Consider the following 24,191-nt stretch of genomic DNA (forward strand, 5'->3'; position numbering starts at 1 on the left):
GTTTATCTCACCCTTTGGTAGAAAGCCCATATCATAGGTAATGTTTACAAAGGGGAGGCAACCCTTTTAAGCTGATTGAGCCAAGTGTCAACCTTGGACCAACCAGGCTCGCCCCTAGCTTCGTGTCACTGATGAAACACTCTACACCATGCTTAACTAAACTCCTGTCAGCCAGCGGGGATAAAACAATTAAAACAATACATTCTACTGGTAACAAGCCTTTTGTGGTGTTATTTTTACTGCTGTCATGTGACAAAAAAAGAGTTCCCGCACACTTGGCCAACTTGCAGAATTTATTGCGACACTTCGGTAATAAACCTTTTTCAAGCAAATGTTTATACCAACACAGGAAGCCATTTTAATAGGAGTGGCTGTGTGACACCAACCAGTCACTTTCCCACACGTCTGAGTAGGGAACTTAAATATTAAATATCAGCAATATCAAAATAGTTGGTGTCGTGTAGTTCCTTCAGTTTGAGCTTGTGGCAAAGCATCTCTGATGTTTATGTCACCCTATTATATGTATTCATTGTACTTTACATTTGTATATTGATGCTATTTCCACTGATTGTATTTTCATATTGCTGATAGTTAATATTTCAGTTATACTCAGACATGTCGGAAAGTGACTATTTGGAGTCACACAGCCACTCCTGTGGCTTCCTTTGTTGGCACAAACGTTTGCTTGAAAAAAGGAAACATCACAATAAATTCTGCAAGTTGGCCATGTGTGCAGGAACTCTTTTTTGCTTAATCTGGACTTAATTGTCACCCTCCGACGCACCTGCTGAGGAAATAGATGTGCAAAGATTTTTGCCCTTACTGTCGTAATGTGAAAATTTCCTCCAGTTCAACTTGTGGTACCTTCTTCCTCCTGGTGTTTCCTTTTGAGAATGGTTGAGCAGTCGCCCCTCACTCTTGTTCTGCCTGGCCCTCCACCTGTAAAGACAGTTGAGTGATTAAGGAATCCACTGAATTTTTTTTAGACCTGACTCCTAAAAGTACGTTGACAGTGACGTCTGACTGGGGTAGCCCGCAGTGCAAAGAATGCCTTTTCTCAAACCCCAATGAAACCATGCAAAGGTGAGACAAGGCCCGGATCACTGCTGGGCTCTGCATAGCGTCAAACATAAACGCTCTGGAGACATATGACATAATGCTATGACAAATGGACGTCCCGCAATCTGGTGCTGGGTGAGACGAGAAACAGAGGTGTTTCATTCCGCGGCGGTAACGCCAGAGGTCACGGGGGAGACGGCGAACAGCTTTAAACAATTTTCAACGACAGGTTTGCAGATGATTATTAGTAAAGAGGGGTTGCGCCCCAGGTCTGCACCGGGGCCAATGATAGTTCATAGACGATGACAGAAAGATAATAGTTAGGAGTGGAACAGAGGGGGATACAGCACAATACATAGTTGGGGGTTATGACTGAGGGTGGAGGTCTGCGTGTAGCAGGCAGAAGTGAAGACAGCCGGTTAATCAGATTAGCGTGGGCTGCTGTAAACCAAGCAAAGTCGGCATATTTTTTCATTGTTTTGCAAAAACATGTTAACTATGACCAGATTGCAAAGTGGGAAAAAAAGAGAGATCCCCTGAGTTCACCTTCTAAATTCTTCTATCACCAAATAAATAAATAAAATGCCAAGACATCTGGCAATAATGTTTGGAGTCTAAAGTGGTCTCATTTTCCGCATCTGCCTACCCGCTCACGAGCAGGGCTAATCTCTCAATTGCGACCCTTCAACTCGTGTTAATGGCATCAAGCATCAATACAGCAAAGTCTTTTCATCAGTCTGCTACAGTTTCATGAGCTTTTTTAAAAGTGACCGCTTAATTTTCGGATCAGACTTCGCTCTTTTATAAAGTGAGACTGTCCAACTGCCTCTGTTGCTCTAAAAATGAAGGCACACAAAGACAAGAACTAGTAAATTCATACAGCTCATAGTAAAAGGATGCCTCTATGTCGCTGAGCTGGAAAAGTAAATAAACATAACGGTTACTGTGTGGTCGACGATGCTGCAGTTGCATCTGCCGTCATAACTCTTGCACTTTGCTAGACTACATGGTACAGTATAGCTCCTTGCATCTCATTTCGAGGCCCTTTGCGTGTTCTGTTTTTGAGGCTGCGGCAGTGACGGCGAGCCAGCAAACATGAACTGAGTTCAGGGGTGGAAGGAAGATGCAAGCCGTCGTGACGCCAATTCAATCTTACGCTGAATAAACAGAGTTCTATACAGGGTAAGTTTCAGTTTATTCTCCTGCCGGTTTAAATTACATTCGACACAGATCTCTAGAGGCAGAACACAAAAGCATGAAATCAAATCGTTCTTTGACACTTGGATCATCTGCTAACTTTCTGCAGCAGTGGGAACTCCATGTATGACATTCTATGAAAATGCATTTCGATGTTGTCAGTCTGCACTTTAACACTGTGTTAATTTGACACTGTGTCTCAGGAGATTTCATAATGAGGCAACTATATGCAGCCAGTCACATTCTCACGCCTTCACAGGCGTTACCACAGAGCCGCGGCCATGAAGCAGATGCAGCTGTTCACTCACATCAAGTTTTTTTTTTTTTTTTTTTTTAATTTCAACAATAAAACACACATCTACCAGTGAAGTACATGAGCTTGTGACAGAGCTGAGGCCAGTTCTCTTCCCTTTTGTCATCTGTGCCCAGCTGGATCAAGCCTGCTCTTTTCTTGTGAAACCGAATTAGTAATGCTCTCTAAGGTAATTAAACAAGAACATTGCTGATGTCTGACGTAGCCTCCTTCGTTTCTTACCCACACCATTCTGGGATGGACCTCCTCAAGGCCAGCTGGTTGCAGTTTATGGGGACAAAGCATCTGTGGAACTTTGACCCCTGAGACTTTTTCACCCTGCTTGACATGTTGGGAGTGGTGGGGCTATAATAATCCAGAGCAGAAAGCTGGTTGAGGCGCAAACTGTTGCGAAGACCTTAAAACGGTGGGAGAGCTGACGCTGAAGACTGTTATTCAGCCTGTGAATGAGTCCACATGGCAGTTTTCACTTTGATTGCAGCCTCCTTCTTGACTGACAGATGTGTAATGAAAAGGTCACAGGTCCAATCCTATAATTTGTCCTTCAGTGCCACGGTGTTTGTGGGCCTGTGATTGAGTTTTCTTCAGTGGGAACCAGGTTAGCGCTCTTCCTCTTCCTCTTTTAATGTGGCATTCTCCCAGTAATTGACACTTAATATTTTTTAACTGCATAAATGCAAACAGTACATCTGCACTCGAAGTAGGGGTGTTCTTCTGAAAATGTAGCGTACAATTCCCAGATTAGACCCAAAATACTGAGCGGACAGTGACTATGGCGTGCTACCTAAATTAGCATAGCATAGCATAGCAACTGCTTAGCGCTTGTTAACCAACAAGCAAATGTAGCACATTTTAATCAGGCATCGATATATATGACAAAAAGTCTCTTCACTGTCGGGTTGCAATTCGCACTTTCAAAAGGCAAGCAAAGGACGTAGCAACATCAAGCGCCACCACTTCCGGTAAGTGAAAACGGAAGTGCGCAATTTAACTTTAAATTCGTCCGTTTATTTTTAGTTCGCCAAACAATCATTGGATAGCATTAATAAAATGTATAAAACACTATTCGAAGAATAGCTGTAAATGCAATCAAACACACATTGCATATGATGAGGTTTCCATGTGAATTCTTCTGTATTTTTTGGCAGGCTTGATATGATTTTTGTTGGAAAATACCTCAGGAGGAGTTGTGCTCCTTCGACAACTCCTGAGTTGACGTGGGAGGGAATCTGTAGCCAGCAGGCTAGTGGCGCTGCCAATCGGCAGGGGGCTTCTAGCTAATCTGCCTTCTTCCAGCTAGGCCAAAACCCAAATCACCAAGGGTCAGTGGTAACACGCACGCACAGAGACATAAGATATTCGACACTATAGTAATTCAGGTGGCGACCTGAAAGATAACTTCAAGTGCATCTAACTGTCCGACACTACGCTTCTGAACTCTGGCTTTGACGTATGTTGACAGCATATGTAGAAATCCGACAAACAACTCCAGCACGCCAAACGTCCAAATGCTGGGTTTCCTTCAATCCTTGAGGAAGTGCTCCCCCTGCTGTCATTGAGAAAGACTGCAAAGACATGACAGACTTGTTTTCCATATCAAAGTTTATTGCTGACATGCATGTAGAGATCTGATGAAGTAGAAAAATATGTTTTTATACAAACGTGTTTTTTCTGTACAATTACGCAGTTGTCTGTATCTAGATGCCCATGTCTGACCGAGCAGCTTACAACACATTATCCCATTGGGTTGAAACTACACCACATTTTATATTGGACACCATGTTTCCAGTTGAAACTGTCAGCAATAGTCAGCAATGGTTAGTTATACACGGTAGAAAAAAGGACTTCAAATGTAGGGTGGAAAAAAATGAGAAAATCTTGAGGGAAAAAAATAGTCATCCAACTAAGGGGTTTCTTTTTTTCCTTTGCAGTATCCTGTAGGAAGACCTAGAGGAGTCGATTCGTGATCAATTCTCTCAGCTGTTGGCACACCTTGCAACTTTACAATCATGCAACACTCACATGTTTTACATAGACCTTTTAACCTCACACTATTTCCATGCTTTAATCGGTCCACGTCGCCGTCACATCTACTAATACAACCTTGTGAAACAAACATTGAATGTGGTACAATCCACTAACTAGGGGGTGAAACACTTGGATCAGGAGGTGGGGCAGAAAAAGACCATATACATTTAGGATTGATCAAACCTGTTACTAATTAATCCATAGCCGCGGACATGGGAGATGATTTAAGACACTTTCCACATACGATCACTAAATGTCAGTGTGTAGAAGTGGCTACAGTGTTCATCAAAACACCTTAATCTGACGAATAATCAAGACTACTACAATACTGCTGTATAGCCATGGAGTTCACATTGAGGTGGGAGAAAGCTGACGGCCCTCGTGACATGTCATCTCAGCCTGTGTGTGTGATGGGCGTGGGCCAACGTGGCCTGTAATGCATGTCGACTGGCATGTGTTAAAACAGAGTTGGAAGCTATAAACAACGACTGGCGCAGTCACGATGGTGCATATTTACATACTGGCCAGAGCGCAGCCTAGATTTCTGGAGGTGAACGATGAAGGTTCCAAAGACAGAGTAATGTGGGTGGCAGGGGTGCACAAAGAAATATTGATGGGAGATAATGTGCGAGGATCATTTTGTTTTCTATTAAAAAATAGAGCTCGTCAGTCTCAGTATTAGTGTAGCTTAAGTTGACCACAGTTGCTGTGGTGAATTGGCAAGAAAATTGTTATTTAAAAAAAAAAAAAAAAGGAACAAAAAATAGATGCTACACTTTCATTTATGTGGCAGAAAATGATTAAAAATGAAAATCACTTACTAAAGCTAGTCTAGTCCAAGAGGACAGATCCGTTCAAATGAACTTTTTCAACAGGCTACAGTCGATGCCTGTTGAGTCTCAGTGGTTATGGGTAGTGAGGAGAAAGAGGAGTTGGAGGAGGAGGTGGTGGTGGTGGTGGTGGTCAGGGGTTTGGGCTAAACAAGTGAATAAATAAATCATGAAATCACAATAGAGAAACAAAAGAATTAAAGACATTTGAGATTATTCCAGCGCCTATCTTCATGCAATAAAGTTTGAATATAAATAGGAAGAAAAGAAAGAGTACATAGCCCAAAAGCAGGTACCAAAACGCAAAGGCAAGAGCACAGATGCTTAACAGTCACTAGTTAGTAGCTTTGCCATGGTTTGAAGAAAAAAAAAAAAAAAAAAAAAAGTATTCGATCAAAAGAAAAGAGCAGATCAACAGCCAAGGCAACCCGCTAGCTAAACCTAGAACCTAACGAATCTGTATTTTCATTTCTGTGAAATATTACAGTATGGATTACAGCCACAAGGTGGCCTCTCTGAGAGGAGAGCCAACACTGTGATAATACAAGCTGGCAAGCTTGACAGATAGGTGGTATTTTTCCAACGTTAAAGAAAGCATTCCTGACATCGTTCCAACATTCAGTCAAGCCTCTTGGGGGGGGGGGAGAAGAAAAGTCTGCTCCGGTTTTCACAGTGTCTGCCAGATATACAACACACAGGCGATTGGAGGATAGCTTAAAAGGGGATGTGGCTGTCGGAGGTTGACGGCTCCACAGCTCACGCCTAGCCTGAAACACACGCGCGCACACATATACTTGTGAACACTGCAGATGCACCAACGCATTCGATGAGTGAGTTCACATTCACACTGAGGAAAAAAAAATATCTGATGATCTGTCTGATAGCGAGAAACAGGGATGTAGGTCTACCTGAAAGCCATTTTGTTTCTGAATGAGGCTGTGGGTACCGGTTTCCTTGGCTGCGAGGGAGTTCTAAGACATGATCTCTTTTTTTTTTTGGCAAGACAAACACGACGGCACCCGGGAAGTGTTACCACCCCACAGCGTCTTCCCCAATCAGTTTCTTGGCATGACGACTTCCAGGTACCTAACGCTAGCTGCCTAGATGATCTAAAAAAAAAAAAAAACAAGATTTCCACAGGAACGAGCAGAAGCGGGAGACGACACTGCGAATATATATCAAAGAACGCGCACAAAAGCATTCCTTGGTTTTCAGTATCTTCAATGAAAAAAAGGGCTAAAATGCTACTTACTTAATATGATAAAAAGCTTATTCTGTTGTTGTTTTTTTCTTTCTGAAACCAATGAGTGAGTTTCAAAAGCATTAGCACTCTTACAGAAAACATTAATGCTTTGTCACTGGTGGCATCAAGACTCATGTTACAATCCCTTGTCTCAGAACAGTGAGCATGGTTTACCGACAGAGAAAAGAGACAGAGAGGTAGATTGATCTGAAGTCACCGGACAGGACCAGTCTGGGAGGGAAATTTTCAATCTGGGAGGAGGAGGGTGAGGAAGAGGAGGAGGAGGAGGGTGAGATGGAGGTATAGTGAACTGACATCTGTAATCAGGTGATCTAACGTGAGGCGAGATCGTCAACCACGAGGAAGGGTAAGGAGGATGCTACATGATTCTGATCCTGTATTGCTGAGGGGATCCAGAGTTGATGGGGAAGGGGTTGTGGTCGGAGGAGGAGGGGTGGGGGGGTGGAGACATGGGGTCATTAGTTTCTTCAAACACTCGAGGCGAAAACCTCACGTCAGCCGCGCGTGTGGACTGCGACGTCACACTGGCTGCACAGTGAGATCTGACCGGCGGCGACCTGAGGGCGAGGAACCTTTGGTTCAGATCTTCCTCCAAAAGGGGGGGAGGGAGTGGGGGGGATTTCTCCCATGTTTCACTGGATGCTCGAGACGTGCGGAGTGACATTCTTTTGTTGCGGGTTTGTTCTCGTCCCCTTCGTCACAAAGGGTCCACTCAACTCGTCCCACAAAAATCGCACCTATGAATGTGTGTGTCTGTGTGTGTGTGTGTGTGTGTGTGTGTGTGTGTCTGTCTGTCTGTCTGTCTGTCTGTCTGTACCCCCGGGAGTTTGGGTACAGACAGGTTCGGGTTACTCGCGGGCTTTCGACTTGCTCAGTCCTCTAGCGGGGCATCCCAGGGACTCTGCTCTCCCCTGGGAGAGGGGGGGGTGGCCCGGGGAGCTACTTCCGGAGGAAGCGTTGTGCCAGGATGGCTGCATCTAGCGGGCTGACGGGCTGGGCGTCGTGGCCCAGGCGCCTGACGGGCGGGATGCTGCCAAACTGCCGCTTGGTGAGAAAGCTCTTGGTCTCGTGGATAGTGTTCTTCTCTTCGGCCAGCAGGAGCTGCTGGCGCATGTAGTTCTCAAACTCGTACTGAGAGGACTCCTCCATCGCCTTGGCCTGAGGAGACAGAGGGTTTTTTTTTTTTTACAATCTAATTTTATTTTATCTTATTCTATTTTTATTTTTTGACCACTGACAAGACACAATATACAAACAACTATAACAGTACCAAACAAAACTTAAGACAGCAAATAAAGCAACAACAACAAAAGAACGACAAAGTACTCCCCCATCCCATACACTAAAAACCCTATTGCCTCAACCCATAGTATTCACTGCATGCTAGTTGCTCATTGTCCTGTTTGGCACCATGCATTTTGGCAGTAGAAATCGATGTGACCTTCTGTAACACCAATGCGATTAAGAAAAAAAAACTCCCAAAACAAAACAGAAAAGCAAGCAGATTATTCACCTCTTGCAGGTGTTCCGGGTGATTGACCTGATCGTCAATATCTGGCACCACTTGCAGGGGTCCGCTCAGTGATGAAACAGTCTGCCTGTGATTGGGTAAAGGTCAACGATCAACAACAATGTTTATGTTTTTTTTGTTTTTTTTTTAAAAACAAGAATTCACTGCGTTATGCCAAAGGCAGCCAGCAGGGGGTGCAGTTACCATGAGGCAATGATGACGCTGAGCGACTCCAGCACATCTCCAGCGCTGAGCCTCTGCTGAGGGTCCAACACCAGCAGCTTTCGGATCAGGCACACTGTGTTCTCAGACACGCGACCGTCCCTGAGAGGGGTGGGGGGAAGCAGGGTGGTGGTGGTGGGAGGGAGGTGGGGGGGGACAGGAAGCGGCAAGTTTTATTTGCAGAGCATGACCTGAAGTCACACGCTCACAAAACCACAGCTGAAAGACCTTCTCAACAAACGGAGGGTGGTCGGGTTTAATAAGCGGCATCTTTCGATTTAATCCGCCCACGATGATCACATGTGCAGGCGGGGGTGGTGGTGGTGGGGTGGGTGGTTGCGTACTCACTCTGGGATGGAGTACTCAGCAGCCTTGATCTTGCGGAAGAGCTCCTGAGGTATGCTGTCGTAGAAGGGGAACTGGCCGTAGAGCATGGTGAACAGGACCACGCCGAGCGCCCACATGTCGCTGGGCTTACCGCGGTACGGCCGACCTGTGCACAGCAACATGAAACACAGATCAACAACATGAAACAAAGGTTGAGTTTAAAAAAAAAAAAAAAGAAAGAAAAAGAAGAGGCCAGGATTGCCAGGACTCAACAGAGTACTATATTTACTTTTGCTTTGTGGCCATGGCAGATTTTGCCCCATAACTCAGAGCTGATCAGCCCTCCAGCAAGCAGACTTCTCATCAACATGACTAATGATTAACTACGTGAACAAAAAAAACAAAACAAAAAGAAAATAAGAGCAGTCCAATTAGCTTTTGCTGTTCCTTTTTCCTGTTGGTGGAAAGCGATTACTAAAAGTTTCCCAGCGCACTATCTGCACACCGTCACAAAAAAAGGACATTTAAGCTCGGGGGACCTTTGAAATACTGCCAAATACACCTGCATTAAAAAAAAAAAAAAGATTCCACCAACAAATGCTGTAGTTCAGAGGTTTCTCATCCAAACTGCCACTAAAAATCTGTAGCAAACTATCAGATGTTTTCATAAAGCAGTGAGAAGCCTGGATTGTTCTGAAGCTCCCTGTCTGTCTGTCTGTCTGTCTACTCCCCATGTTCTCTTTTTTTTTTCCTGTTTCAGGAAAGTGATGACTAAAAATTCCCCTGCAGACTATCACAAAAAAAAAGGAAAAGTCCTTTTTTTTTTTATCATGTACCGCAAGCTGTACTGAACCCACGGGAAAGGTGGGAGTGCTGTGACCGTGGTACAACCGTTGGCAGTGTTGTCACAGTCAGACAGGCTGTAGCAACGGGCGGGCAATAATGCTAAAGCTTGTGACACACACACACACACACACACACACATGCAGTTGAAGAGGAAGGGAGGAGGAGGAGGAGGAGCGGGGGGGAAGGGGGTGGGGTGATGGGAGTAGTTTCCCTTCAGTGACTCATCACCGCATGAGTCACTGAAGCTCTGTTTAATTGTGTGTCTGTCACGTTACGGCGACGCGCACACGCCCAGGTTTTTATCTCCACTTCAAGAGGAAGGAGGTGGAACCTTTCCGACACGGCTCGAATCTGGTGCACTTTCTGCAGCCAGTCCCGGTTTCACTTGGGCCGCTTTTGCAAAAAGCTTCAGGACTCACACTGACACTGCAGAGATTACTAATAAAAAACAGACTTCTGCTTTTCCCGCACAAAGGAAATGTCTCATACAAGAGAGGAAAGTGGCTTCCTCTTTCGACACGGAGCATGAGAAAGATGAAACATCACCATGACCGCACAAAAAAAACAAACTGGGAAAGAAAAACAATTTCACACTTCTCCAAAAACTCTCCTTCAAGCCTGACAGCTGGAATATGAAACAAAAAAAAACATTCCTGTTCAGACATCGAGCGTCATCATCTTCTAACGCAGACCCCGCAAACGTTGATCACAACGTCAGGAACAAACAGCGGGCGAATCAGAAGTGGGGAGGTTCTCGCATCTGATTCACACATGATCAGTCACTGCAACAATAGGCGTGACTGCAAGTGCAACCACTGCGGCCCTCAGCGCTGCTTTCAAAATAGAGAATCCTTGAGTGGAGGAGGGCTCGTCAGCGTTTTTCTCACCGTCTGAAATGACGTGTCTCGTCTCAGCAGTCACGCCTGCTGCGCTCGACATCGAAGGCTGAGATACTACGAGAGAGGCTCCAAGTCAGCCTTTGACTCGGGGCACGGCTGACCCAAAAACTCCACTACAAACGCACCCAGTTGGTAACTGACCACTGATTTGGAGGCTTCTCTCCGTTGTCACAACTACAACGGCACCTGTGGTTATCACCTATTACTTATAGAATTTAGCTGGTCATATTCTGATAATAAACCAGTTGGGAGGTTTTCAAGATTATCCTGTACAAAAAACTCTTTACGATAAAACAAAGAAAAAAAATAAACAGGTATACAGCTGTCGTGTCCTTGGGAAATACACTTAACCCACATTGCCTCATACGAATGTGAGTGGATGTTGGGTGGTGGTGGTCGGAGGGGCCGTTTGACGCAGATTGGCTGCCACGCTTCCATTGTAGGTACAAAATCTGTCCAGGCTGCAAGATTTGTCCGGGACCACGATTTTCGGCAATTTCAATGTTGTGGCAAACTGTCAATGGCTAAGTGGCGTCTGTAAGGCTACAAGATCTGTATCATAACATACAGCAACTCTATTAGGACAAACTACATTGCGGTCGAACGAAAGATAGATAGACTATGATTCTATCCATCTATTCGACCGCAATGTAGTTTGTCCTAATAGAGTTGCCATAAGACCCCGGACAGATTTCGTGGCTCGGACAGATTTTGTACCTACACCGTCAGTCTGCCCAGGACAGCTGTGGCTACACATGTAGCTTACCACCACCAGTGTGACTGTGGTGTGAACGTAAAGTGCTTTGGGTGGCTTGAAAAGCACTACATAAATCCAATCCAATCCATTATTATTATTATTATTATTATTATTATTATTATTATTATTATTATTATTATTATTATCATACATGGGTTTGAGACTCACCGCTTAGTACATCAGGGCTGATGTAAGCTGGGCTTCCTCTCTGGTCCTTCAGCAGGTCGTCCTCGCTCACCAGATGTTTTCCCAGACAGAAGTTGGTGATGGTGATGCGGTGGGTACTGCAAGCGCACACACGCACAGGGTTCAGTTGGTTTGCTCTCAATTGTGCAAAGTGCTTCAAGATTTAGATTTAGATGATTTAGAGCTACACAAATAAACGTTGATTGATTGATTGATTGACACACACAAAAATATACAAGCACGCACGACCAACACCATTTCTATTCACCATTAATCTTGTCAAAGACAGATTGGTTTAATTACTAGCCAAGAACATAAAGTGTGCAGCCTTCTGAACAGCATTAAATGAAATGCTGCTTCCACGGCTCACTAAACCCTTGACTTACTGCAAACTCAGAATATCACCAAATACACTTGCATCCAACTAATTGATTCCACCTACAACCTGGTGCTGTGCCTCTGAATATCTGGAGCAATCTCTCAGATTTTTCCATGAAGCAGTGTGAAGCCTGGATTGTTCTAAAGCTCAGTCTGCGTCTATCCACACACTATGTTCTCCTTTTTTCCCCTGCTGCAGGAAAGCAATTACTGAAAGCTGCACTTTGACAAACATATGAGTCAACCAGTGGCTTTGGATAATTGTCTTGATGACTAAGCCTGCATAGTGATGGGCTGGCAAATACATATAAAGCTCACGAACGTTGCTGAAAAAACAAAACAAAACAAAACAAAAAACATGGAGACACTGGCTGCACCCACACAGTGTGTGCGCTCATGCACACACACGAGCACACAGTGAATTTGAGGGACAAAGCGTGCAAATATGACAGGAGCGGACCCCTGGTCTTCTCTGCATCAATCTCCTCATTCACATCCGCTTTTTTAAAAAAGGCCGAAGCCAACAGCTTCCCCTATCCTCTCTCACTTTCACACCCTGCTCCCTCTTTTCACAAACACTCCATTTTTGACAACACGCCAGGCTCTCGTGTTTCTCTTAATATAATTTGTTAACATGGCTTCAAGTTGGGCTCGGCAATCTGAGTCTCTGCCGAGCGCCGTGCGACGGCCTTGTGATCCGCACAAGAATGAGCCAAGAGGAACAGCGAGCGAGTGAGCGAGCGCTTCAAGGACCCCCTCACATAAAAAGCTTCCCCTCGTGAAGGAGCCAGTTCTTTTGTCTGCGCACATCACGACCGGGGCTTCTATTCTTGCAACCGGAGATTGGGGCAAAATGAAATTGCATGTTTGCGTCGTGAGGCGAGGGTCCCCTGAGGACCCGGAGCGAGACCGCGCCGTCTCCGCTTCCTGGTCATGTGAACCGTGGGGGTAAGTCAGGAAACCAGAAACCTAAATGCCCCCCCCCCCCACCTCCCGCCGACTCCTCACGTCTCCTTGACATTTTGCTGGAAATACATCAGCTGACGAGACAGAAGGTGAAACGGAGGGCAAGTTCGACAGAGATCAGCAAGTTTTATTTCCCCAAAAGCCTTTGTGAACCCGCTGGAGGTTTAGTCCAACAGCTGGACGCTATGGCGAAACCGCTTTAATCCCTTAATGTGATGGAGGCTGTGATTTGTCAGGCGGTGCAGATTTAAAAAAAAAAAAAAAAACAAAAAAAAAAAAAAACAGCACAAAATAATAAGAATTGATACATTAAATGAGCAAATTTGATTCCAGAGGGAATAATCAGATCAGACCTGGAATGAATCCCTGATATACAACACAGGCACCCACTGCAAGTAAACAGAAGCTTTCAAAAAATAGAAAAACCACCACATATCTTGCCAAAGAAAATTTAGGAAATTACTGACATCTCACTGTGAAAGACCCTTCGGATTGATTTATGACATCCGCCTTTCATAATAGCTGCCTCTGCAAGAGGAAATTACATTCTGGCAAAAACTGCTGAGGTTGTTGATGGTATGGCTGCATTTTCCAGACTCGGGGCGAGCAGTAGGGGGGGAGCGCACACGTGCGTGTCTGAATCCACCGACTGTACACTCATCCTGTACAGTCTGTGGTGGTGGGTTTACCATTAATATGTGAGAGCACGGGCGTAATGCACAAAGGAAATGAGAGAAGACAAAGCGAGAGCGAGAACAGCAAATGCAGGAAACGGACGAGGGGTGTTTAAAAAAAAAAGAAAAGAAAAGAAGAGAAAGAAAAGCAGAGTGCGCGGTAAATAAATAATGACTGTGTGTATGTGCGTGTGTCGTGCATTGCGTTGTGAGTCAGCTCTGAGCTATGGGGCTTTTGGCAGCCCCCTCTTTTGTTTCCAGCTGGGACGGAGTGTTCCTTACTTTTGCTGCGCGTCTCGCCGCTCTCCTCTCCCGGATTAAAAAAAAATAGCCATTTCATCATCATCACCATCAATGCTACTGCTACTACTGCTACAACTGCTGGGAGGTGCGGTGCCTGAGATGCCCGGCGTGTGGTGAAGATGTTGGCCAGTGCTGGGACCTCGTTACACATGAGTGCAGACATGCGTCTCTGGCTGCGGCCACTGTAACCTGCAGCACTCACTGACCCAAGTTTCCATAGCATGCACACACAGACATACCTGCACAAACTCAACATTGCAGGAGAATATTGTTCTCACTATTTTTTTATTTATTTTTTTTTTAAACCACCCACTTCCGTGCAAATGCAACTTTTGGGAAAGGAACAGTCAATGTGGGGGGGAGGGGCAGCTCAGGCAAACCAACAACTGATCACACTGGGTGAATCTGAGCCCTGCAATGTTTACAGCCAAGTGCACGCTGGTTGTAGCCGGCCGGGGGCCTCTCGCGCACGTGACCGGAGAGAGAGGACTTTACTGGCAGGCTAAAATGAATGGTCCAGTAAAAAAAACTGGCAGGGGTTACAGGCCCGCTGACTGACTGATGAGTAAATAAGTTTCCTCTTACCGTTTGTTCAGCACCATGTTTCCCAGCTTGAGGTCTCTGTGCACAATGTTTTTCTGCAGGGCAAGAAGAGAAGGGGGTAAATAGTGTTTTGCAAAAGAGTCAACAGGGACAAATTGTTTTAGGACACAGGCATTGAGGTGCATTGAGATTATAAAAGTTACATTGTGCAAAAGGAAACAAAAATAAAAGAATAATGTGTTTTGTAAAGCATGTTCAATACATGCAACCCCCCCCCCCCCCCCAACAGCCAACCGCAGTCCGTGCTCACCTTATGGAGGGCCTCCACCACGCGTACCACATCGTAGAAGATGACAATGGCCTCCCGCTCGCTCAGCCGCTTCTCCTTGATGACGTAATGCTGGAGGTTGATCAGATCCGCCGTCTTGTCGCTGAAGTCGTGGGCGCACAGGCAGTCGAGCACCAGGCAGATCCGCTTTTTCATCTTCCGCACTTTGTTGGCCTCTAGGTCCTCCACTATTTCGTAGGCTCGATCCTGAGGAGGAGAGCAGGGAGGGGAAAAAAAGTGTAAATATTCTTGGGAGGCTTTTGACTTGGTGAGTTATTCATGTACTTTGGAGACACGATTCACCGGCATCCTGTGAAAGACAAGAATGGGCATCCATCTATGCGTTACACTGAATGGATCCCTGTGATGCAGCCTCTTTTAAATGTGTATCAATCAGCATGAGATCCCACTCATTTGAATCACACACGTCAGCCCCACCACCTTGAATTTAGAGGGTGAATAACAAAGAAAACTCTCGCTTGTCAGACCAAAACAGAGTCGCTGCTTCTCATCGATTTCTGATCCGGTTGCCAGATTTGTGTTTTTTTTCTCCCTAGGATTGAAAGCATACATTAGAAACTGGTTCCCCCCACAATGGAGCCGCACTATAATAACCCAATCAATACTGCAGGGCTGCATGAATCAGAGCGCGCGGCTCGATGCTGCTATTCTGAGAACCCCGGCAGAGCGCGGCAGACAGGATGCGTGAGAGAGGGAGCAAATGGAACAATAACAAAATTAAAGGAGGGGGCCGACGGGAAGACAGGTGATGCGGGGACATTATGAACAGGCCGCGGATAAGTGCTGCCGTTAAAAGGTACTCTGCCTTGTTCATTAAGGCAACCATATGATGAGTAAAATTGGAGTGAGCAGCTGACCAAGTCTGAGGCGGCCGCCAGTGAAATGGAAAACGCTGTGGACAGAGAGGAACACAATGTTCGTCCCAACCTTTTTTCAGTGGAAACTGGGTATACCTGGAAGAGGCTGTGGTGGTGGACCACCCCGTCCTGGTTGTGCAGGAGAGACAGGAGCGAGTACTCCGTGTGCAGCAGCATCTTCCCCTGTCTCTCCTCCTGAGTCTCCCCTGAAGTGTCCACTCGCTCCTCCAGCGTCAGGATCTGACGGAAACACACACACACACACACACCAAAAGAATTAAACTCGTCAGAAGACAGCACATTAAGTCCTCCTCTTACAGCCCTTTTTGAATTTCAGGTAAAACCGATGCTTTTTGGCGATGGGCCGACTGGTATGACGTGACAAAAAGCAGCTTTCGAGAACCGCGTATGAAGCAAACACTTCAACAACAAAAGCAAAGGATGGACTTTTCTAATGTCGAAAGGCGTTGAGCTACATGACTCATGTGATGGTATGAAGATAGTAAAAGCATACTTTGACAATGGCCTCATGCACTGTTGCGAAGTAAACAGGTTGTGAAGTAACACCGGGGTGTGGAATCGGTGGAGGGTCACGCACTAACCCACCACAGAATCCACTCACAGCTCTGCTCCCGTTCCTCTTTCTTTTATTTTTTTCCCACTCATTTCTATGGCCCCCATAAACAGATTGCTGAGGTTTGTGTTGTTTGCACCGCATAGAAACAGACGGTCATAAACCAAAGACCGACAAAGCAAGGTCAAAGGTTCAAACGTCGACAGGAATATCGCAGCTTTGTTTTGGAAGACGCAGCTCCAGTGTTTATGTGTGGTCTACCAGCTCACTGTGTTTATGCGGAGCAACCTTTTCAACCCTGGCAAACTTACTTTGAGCTGATAGAAGTCATCTGTACCGTCCTTTCTGGCCAGACACTGCACTATGCTGGGCACCGGTGAGTTGCCCAGGCGAGGCCCTGTGGAGATAAGAGAAGCGACAGCTGCGTGACCAAAAGGCAGGCTAGGCGACGAAGTGTGTGCTCTCGCTGCAGCTCATTAAAGGCCGCACGTGCACCGTTCCATTAACGCCGCTGGTGTGACGTTTTCTTTGGCACCCTGCGTGAAAACAGCAGGGCACATGCAGGTTTGTGGTCCCTTTTTTTTGTCCGCGGGGAGGAAATAACCTTGCTCGCGCACGGAGCCCAGGCCTTTCTGCCCTGTCATGGGGATCAGTGGCATTCTTCACATTCTTCTCCAAGACATGCATGCGCACAGAGACCCTGCAACTTTCACATTGCCGCTCCAAAGTTTTTTAAAAAAAGTGACCCTGGAAAGTGGATGCAGTCTTCCCCACACACTGCTTTGACTACTAAGTCCACTCAGTCACTACAACTATTAGTTCTTCTACACATTATGTATATTATATGTACAGAACCCATATATTTTATCTAGCTGTATAGAATGTTCACCAAATCTGTGTACATAAACAGTAAATTATTGTATTGCACTCCTGGTTAGATGCTAAACGGCCTTTCGTTACCTTGTGCAAGCTTGTACATAGTAATGACAATAAAGTTGAACTGAACTGAACTCGGAGCCGACTTACCGAGGATGAAGGGCCCAGCTCTCTTGGCGTTATTGCCGGATATCCCAGGACACTGCAGCTTACTGGCCCTGCCCGAGGTCTCTCCAGCGCCCCTCTCTGACAAGCGCCGCTTGGACATAGTGGAGTTCTATATCGGGAAAGCACAGGACAAAAAAAAAAAATACTAAATGAAAGGGTCAATGCACACATGTCATGACGTGATGCAAATCTGTGACTGAAAATAGCATCAGGTGGTGGCAACCAAACAACGGCTCCATAAATAGATGGCCGGCATAAAGTAGCATCCCCGGCTTTACCAGCGGTCTGCAGGCAGAGTTCAGAGTGCTTGGATTAGTGGACGGGAGTGAAAGGAGGTAAACTGCAGGGCAGCCCCTCCCTGTCTATTTTAAATATCCCTCCCACGCTTTTACCAACACCTCAGTGTGAATGTGGGGCCATTACAGCTCCATCTACACACTGATGGCTGCTGGCGCCAAGGGCAACACCTCACGCTCTCCGCGACGGGGCAATGTAAACGCGGGGCAATCTGCAATTTAAACCGACGTGACTTTCATGTAAATTGGATGAATATAACGGTGCAGAATGCTTTTTCACTGAGTGCCTCTGCTACAAATGGCATATTGGTCTTTAGAGGGTTTAGAAAAATCCTTCCGCTCATTAATCTGCCGCATTTTATCTCAAAATCTGCCCGGCCGACTTATCCGAGCAGACCTTCCTCAGAAAGGACATGCGTGTTTCTACAAGGGGGAAATAAACACAGGCGCCCGAGTCCTTTCGCCATGATGGGGAAACAGACTTTATTTCCCTTAAATCAGGCTGCCCAGAGAACCACCGACGGCCTGACAAATAATCAGAAATCAAAACACTTTCTTTTTCAAGAAATCAGAGTACAAGAGTCGCGCTTTGTTTACGGATTTGGAGTTCCAATGTGATGAAATCCCGTCTGTTTCCTATAACAGAGAAGTAGTGCCTCGAACAGGGAGGCATGACTCACTGCGTTGTTGTTTGGAGATTCCATTGAACAGAAATGCAAAAATATCTAAGTGACGACACGCAAGATATGCCCTCCAGCTTCGGACATGCGCATAAAGTTAAGAGAAAAGAAGAAGAAAAAAAAAAAAGTCTCACTGAAGGTGGCTCAACAAGACAGCTCGCACAAAAGGGTCTTATCACAACTGGAAAGGCCAGTGACTGACTGGCTGCGCTGGTATGGATCCTATCTAACTGTAGCGAAGTGAGTCAGACGAGAAAAAATTCAAAGCACCTCATTGTTGCAAAGTAGTCACCAAGCAAAGATGACAAACACACTTGTACTTGGGAATCTTTTTCCCGTAACAGAATAAGCTTGGGGAAGTAAAAGCTTTTTAATTAAATATTTCCCTATATCAAAACTAAACACGCTCCACTCCAGGCCAACAGAACATCCGCTAGCACAGACAGCCCACACACAAATCGTCAGGACATATCTCCAATTTTACCAAATTATTTGAATCTTGTATGCCAGCTGGCATTTTTTTTGGGGGGGGGGGGCTGTAGAGGACGTACGCAAGCTGCTGCTACACATTCTCACTTCCGTGAGGCTTTTTGTGATCCCTGACTGCAGACAGTGTCATCATCGCGTCTCTCGCCCATCTGTCTCCATCTCTACTAGTCATCACCCACCGTGTCTGAGAGGCTGAGGTTTTCTGACAGCATTGTACGGCACAAGCCAGAGTCACACCGAGTCACGCTGCCAATAGTAAGGAGGCATCTTACTTCAGAGCACGCAAGGCAGCGGATGATCCAGCAGCTGTAGCGCTTGCCAAGATCCTTCAATCTGCACACACCTAACGCTGCTGGATAGGCTTCGCTGCAGATGCAGCCAGTGGGGCCGAGCTTCTCGCATTTTCAGCAAGTTTTAAAAATCACACCACGCTCGTATGAGTCTGTGCACCACTGACTTCGAAACTCAAACTGCTCAGCAAATGGACCGAGGCTATTCACCTACCAACTAAATACCAGTTGTTCGGTGCCGCGCAGCCAACCCTTGACACGTCTGAAAAAACAAAGGTCAATGCAACTGACTAATGCACAGTGACCTAAATGACATCAGCGCGGTGACAGCACTCGGCTATCCTTTTCTGACACAGTCGTGCCTCTCCGCACAGCCAGTGATCTGGCAAGAAAGACTGCCTCTGACTGCACCGGAGGGCGGACGAGAACAGATACAGCGCGTGAATCATATCACACAGAAGTGGAGAGATATGCTGCTGGTGCCCACGAGAAATGTGGGCTCCCTAAATAGCATCGGAACAAAACAAACCGACTAGGTATATCGAGATCCGCCCACGATGACTCGGTGCCACTCGTCTGGCGCTGCAAGAAAGAAACAACTCTGATTGCAAATTTGTTGTGCCAGCAACGTTAGTGGTTTAAACATAATCAGTGGTGGGGTGAAGGGAGACATGAGTAACCAAGTGCGAGGATCTGGAGCAACTGGGGGGGGGGGGGGGGGGGGGGGGGGGGAACCACTGACCAAATCAATGAAGCCATGTGTAGATCACGTCAAAGCTGTAAAGCAACTCACCAGTCATTCACGATTCGAACCGTGCATTTTTGAATGAACTGAATCATATCGGCCCATACACAGGAAAGCTGTGGCTGTTGGCTTGACTGTTGCAATAGCAGCAACTACTGATATGCGCACAAAAAAAAATGTTTTCCTAAGTGGGGTAAATAATTATTGCACATTCGTACGTATTCGTGCCGTGTTACGAGCCACGGGGCTCCTCCGGACACCGCCGGTGCTCTGTAAACCAGACAAGCCGCGGCTGACGTTAAGCCGCACGACTCGTGTCAAAGCCCATTTAAACAGCCCGCAGCTCACACCCGACAAAGGCGCTAATATGTGGCGTGTTTTTTTGCCCACAACAATGACCATTCCGACCTCCGTGGCACGCTTTTAGAAAGACACACTAAAAAAAAAACCGTGTTAACACACGCGGCGTGCGTTTAGTTGGACAACGCCTGCGTACGCGCCCGTGTAGCTAGCTAAACAATACACTTGACAAGCTGTAGTACGCGGCGTATTAACGAGACGGGGATTATAAAAGGCAGAAAACGTGTTGAAAGCTGGAAAGAACCGGTGGGTGAATCTTTTGACCGTGTAGCCCTGCTAGGGCTTTCGGCACACCGGGGCGGCGAACACAACAAAGAGGCGCCCAACAGTTGGGTTTTGCGTGCAAACTACACAAAGCCGCAGTTAGCTCGATCAAATTAGCGACTGAACGTGTGTGAACGTGTACAACAAAAGAGTTGGGACGCGCGAGCTGCGGTGTCGCCGTTAGCGAACGCCAAAGCCGGAGGGTAGAGAGAGCAGCCGGGAGGCCATTTAAACAAAGTAGGCAACACTACAGCTGGGGGAGCCTCGCCGTTAGAGCTCCCCTAGCACCGTGGACGCTACCTACCCGAAACCGCCGGGTTAAAAGTCTGCGTCGGCGGCTTACAACGTCGACATTTCCTCGGGTAAACGGTGCGGTGGATGCGCGCAGCCCTTTGCCCCAAGCAGGAGAGGCCACGGATGGGTGATTGCGCGTTGTTTCGCCCCGGTTACCGAAATGAGCAATTGAGGAAAAGCCTCTCCGCTGATCGCATCTTTCCACAGCGACAACGCCACCTGACAACGGAAATGACGCACATACTTGTTTGAGTGACAGCCGCGGTAGACCAATGGCTGTAAGCCTTCTCCCAGTTTCCCCCCCCCCCCTTTAGTTCTGTAAATGGTTGCTCACCGATGATGAAATGTTCTCTGTGCAGGATATAAGTTGCAAATTGAAAGTCATTACGTCATCGTCGATAAAGGTCGTATCACGACATTAGCTGATCAAAGTACAATGAAAGGAACATGGCACATTTCTCAATTTATTAAGGAGATATTTCCTTGTACAATAAAATCTAAAACCTAAACTAAACTAGACCACTTGTCAAAACTTTGTGCAAGGTTCATCTGACCTACTTGATTAATAGTAGTAAACCTGCCAACACTGGAAACCTTATTAATTTCCCCTTCAAACGAGGTCCTGATTGACAGGAACAGGTATTTGTGAGTTGAGCAGCAAGCCTGAGAAGTGGGTGAGGTCCCAAGAAAATTGTACAAAAATGTTTGATGGCCTGGGTGATCCAACTTTATCTGAAACAAGGAGCAAACACGGCATTTTGGTATCTTAATGTGTTACTGTGCAATGAAGTAAGCAGCTTCAGTGGAAGGGTGGCAGACATACGCACACAGCAAGAACGGCCTACCATCTCCTCATGCTGGTGGGATGGACATCTCATTCCTCAGTCAGGATTTGGCACGTGTTAGTCAATGTCGCCCTAGACCACACAGCACGAGCAGCACAAGCAGATCTAACTAGTGTTTGACTGGATTGGGTTGAGGTCAGGCCTGCTGGCAGGCCACTCTATTCCCTCTCTGCTTACTCATTCTGTAGGAAGTCTGTGATGACCCCAACTCTGCGGGGTCCAGCACTGTTATCTTGAGGGATGGGCTTAAGTCCCAGATTGTGGAGATATGTGACTGCGACGTGCTGCAGATTCTTGTGCAGATGTTTTACAGCACTTTGATGGGCTTCAATTGAGACAAGCCTAGTTTTGCCGGCTGATCGAGATGCCACACGATGAATCGGTGCATTACTTTATCAGTCCGACTATCACCGTCATATATCCTCTCTGTCTCCATAATTTAAATCTGCCATTCAGTTTATTCAAACAGAACCTGAAAGTAACATTCCTCCGCATGTTCAGATTCATCGTTGATGATACAAGTCGACATTGCAAAATGACTTTAGGGAAAATGTTAGTCATGAACGCAGGTCCTATATGCTTTTTTGTTTTCCTGGGCCGCCTACTTCACGGTTGGTTCCACAAAACTTGGTCACCAGTTTATAGACTCATAACATTAGCCCAAATAATGCCGCAACCTGCTCCCTGGGAAACACAAGCCTCAGCCTGCCCTACAGCATGGGGCTTATCCAGGCTGGATGAATGTGGCCTCCCAGGAACAGACATCAAATGACCACCTGAGTAGAGCAGCACCAACGGTCTAATGCACAGACTGAAAGCAGCCTCACATCACACATTATGTGTTTTACGGTGTGGAACAAGGTAATTGCTTCCCCTGTATTCATATCAGTGCAATATGTTTGAATAATTTATTTTTATTCATTGAAAACAAATGGCCTGAATAAACATTGAACAACATTTGTAATTGTTATTTTAAAAACTGAAGACTTGAATAAGAATAGACAGAATCTTAAGAACAATATCTTGAGTGCATATGAAACAAGGTGTTACGTGGAGACCCGAGTTGCGACCCAGAAGCGGACACAGGAGACTCGAAAGGTAATTAAAGAGTTCACTTACAAGGAGGAAGGCAACAGCGACTGTAGTGATCGAACACTGGAAACAAGGAGTCACGAGGAAAACCGTACATGGGATGAAGTTCTGACAAAGAGATGACGTGTTTGAGTCCTAAGTAGCCTAAGGAAGATTCAGAGATTAAAGACTAAAGTAAGACAACAGGGAACTCCCCAGATCACAGACCAACAGAGAACCCTAACACAAGGTGTTTCATTTGCACTCAATGATCCTTTATTCTGTTTGCACAGTTAAAGTACCGGTTGTATCCGTGAACATGGATTCCTCTTGGTGTTGGTTGAAATGGCAATGCACTAAATGTGTGAGAGAAACTATTATTGACTCATGTTAACCACTTGGGCAGGCAAATCTGTCTCACAACATTATTAGCTTCTCTGACAGAAATGTTGGATCTACTATAATCGTCCACAGAAATTTTAAAAATAAACGCGACGGATGAGTAAAATCTAGCTTGTTAGTCAGCCGACCGGCTCTTGCTCATTGACTAAGACGGCATAGTTCTGAATGACAATGACATTTGCCAAAGCCCACCTTGGCTCCCAATTTAGACTCTTCAGAAGAGCCTCGCTACCACCCACTGGTAGCAGTTTCACAGCAGTGGGCAGGTGCGATATAGACATGCAGAATCTAACCTAAATGGCACAGACCTATTTTGGTGGCTCCCATCTTCCTGCCTCAACTCAGCAGCACAAATTGCCTTGGCCACATGAAACATTTGAGAGCATGTGGCTTTGCAGCGGCCTGCCCACTGCCTTTCTCAAGAGGAAAGTGATTCACATCCAGAAAGCAGCATCCGTCTGAAAGTGTCAACTGAAAGATATCATCTGATGATGGCGCGTTTCAGTGATTCACAGCTACAATAAGTTATGGTGTCATGCCGCGCCACAAAATCGTTCAGGTGAAGAAGCATATTGATAAATTTGCACACCTTTTCACCCACCAAAATCTTGTCTGGTGAGTGCACTATAACCAACGTTGGCTTCACTGCCTGTTTGCTTGTTGCAGGTAGGTCATATCCTCAGGGCACGTAGTGTTTCTCATGTCTGCTCTGTCAAAATCATTGGGGCGGACCTCGACAGAATGCTCCTCCCCTCCAGATCAATTCAGAGAAATGTCTCAGCATGTTTAGCCTCCCTGGTATGCACTGTGTTTGTGTGAAGTGTGTGTGTGTCATAGTTTTTTTTTTTTTTTCTCTCTCATCGGGGGAGTTGCAGACTTTTGGTCTCACTTTGACTCGTCTGCAGACTGCGCAGAGAGCTGCGTGAAGCGCAGCTGCTGCAAGGATTCCCGCTGTGCATCCCTCCTGCTGGAAGGAGGGTCTAGTTATTAGATATATTTACGTGTCATTGATTTGGTAGTAAAATACATGCAAATAAATGGAGCCAATCACTTGCTTTGTGTTTAAACAAAGTCCAACAGGAAGTTACCGAGTAAAAGTGAGGCCTTTGTGTTTAGAGTGCACTTCATACCGTTGCTAGTCAGTGTGATTGCATAATGAACAGAGCAGCAGCAAAGCAAGGCAGTCGCTGCAGTCAGACCATACACAGGCATGATGCAATTTCTAGTCAGATTCTGCCCCCTACCGCTCTATCTTCTGAACTACAACAAGCCAAAGTTACTGCTACTACGTTGCATTGGAACGTGAGTTAACGACGGAGGGCGCTAAAT

The 24,191-nt window shown here is 46.1% G+C and overlaps 1 protein-coding gene across 3 annotated transcripts; it reads right to left on the reverse strand.

Moving 5' to 3' along the window:
* Positions 1 to 4,153: 4,153 nt before the first annotated feature.
* Positions 4,154 to 22,598, reverse strand: stk40 (serine/threonine kinase 40). 3 transcript variants are annotated; one of them, XM_076051059.1, is made up of 11 exons: positions 22,509 to 22,598; positions 17,109 to 17,235; positions 16,394 to 16,479; positions 15,605 to 15,748; positions 14,613 to 14,837; positions 14,345 to 14,397; positions 11,421 to 11,536; positions 8,772 to 8,916; positions 8,406 to 8,525; positions 8,205 to 8,289; positions 4,154 to 7,849 (listed from the first exon to the last, which is right to left on the reverse strand). In XM_076051059.1, exons 2-11 carry the CDS (start codon positions 17,224 to 17,226, stop codon positions 7,631 to 7,633), a joined length of 1,311 nt encoding a protein of 436 aa, XP_075907174.1. In that variant the 5' UTR covers positions 17,227 to 17,235; positions 22,509 to 22,598; the 3' UTR covers positions 4,154 to 7,630. The 3 variants fall into 3 exon arrangements, with proteins under 3 accessions (XP_075907174.1, XP_075907175.1, XP_075907173.1); XM_076051060.1 differs by lacking the exon at positions 22,509 to 22,598 and adding an exon at positions 20,789 to 20,811; XM_076051058.1 differs by lacking the exon at positions 22,509 to 22,598 and adding an exon at positions 20,555 to 20,759.
* Positions 22,599 to 24,191: the final 1,593 nt, after the last annotated feature.

This window comes from Nelusetta ayraudi, unplaced genomic scaffold (genome assembly GCF_046127955.1).
Source record: "Nelusetta ayraudi isolate G7.1 ecotype Tasmania unplaced genomic scaffold, CSIRO-AGI_Nayr_v1 ptg000131l, whole genome shotgun sequence".
Taxonomy (NCBI): domain Eukaryota; kingdom Metazoa; phylum Chordata; class Actinopteri; order Tetraodontiformes; family Monacanthidae; genus Nelusetta; species Nelusetta ayraudi.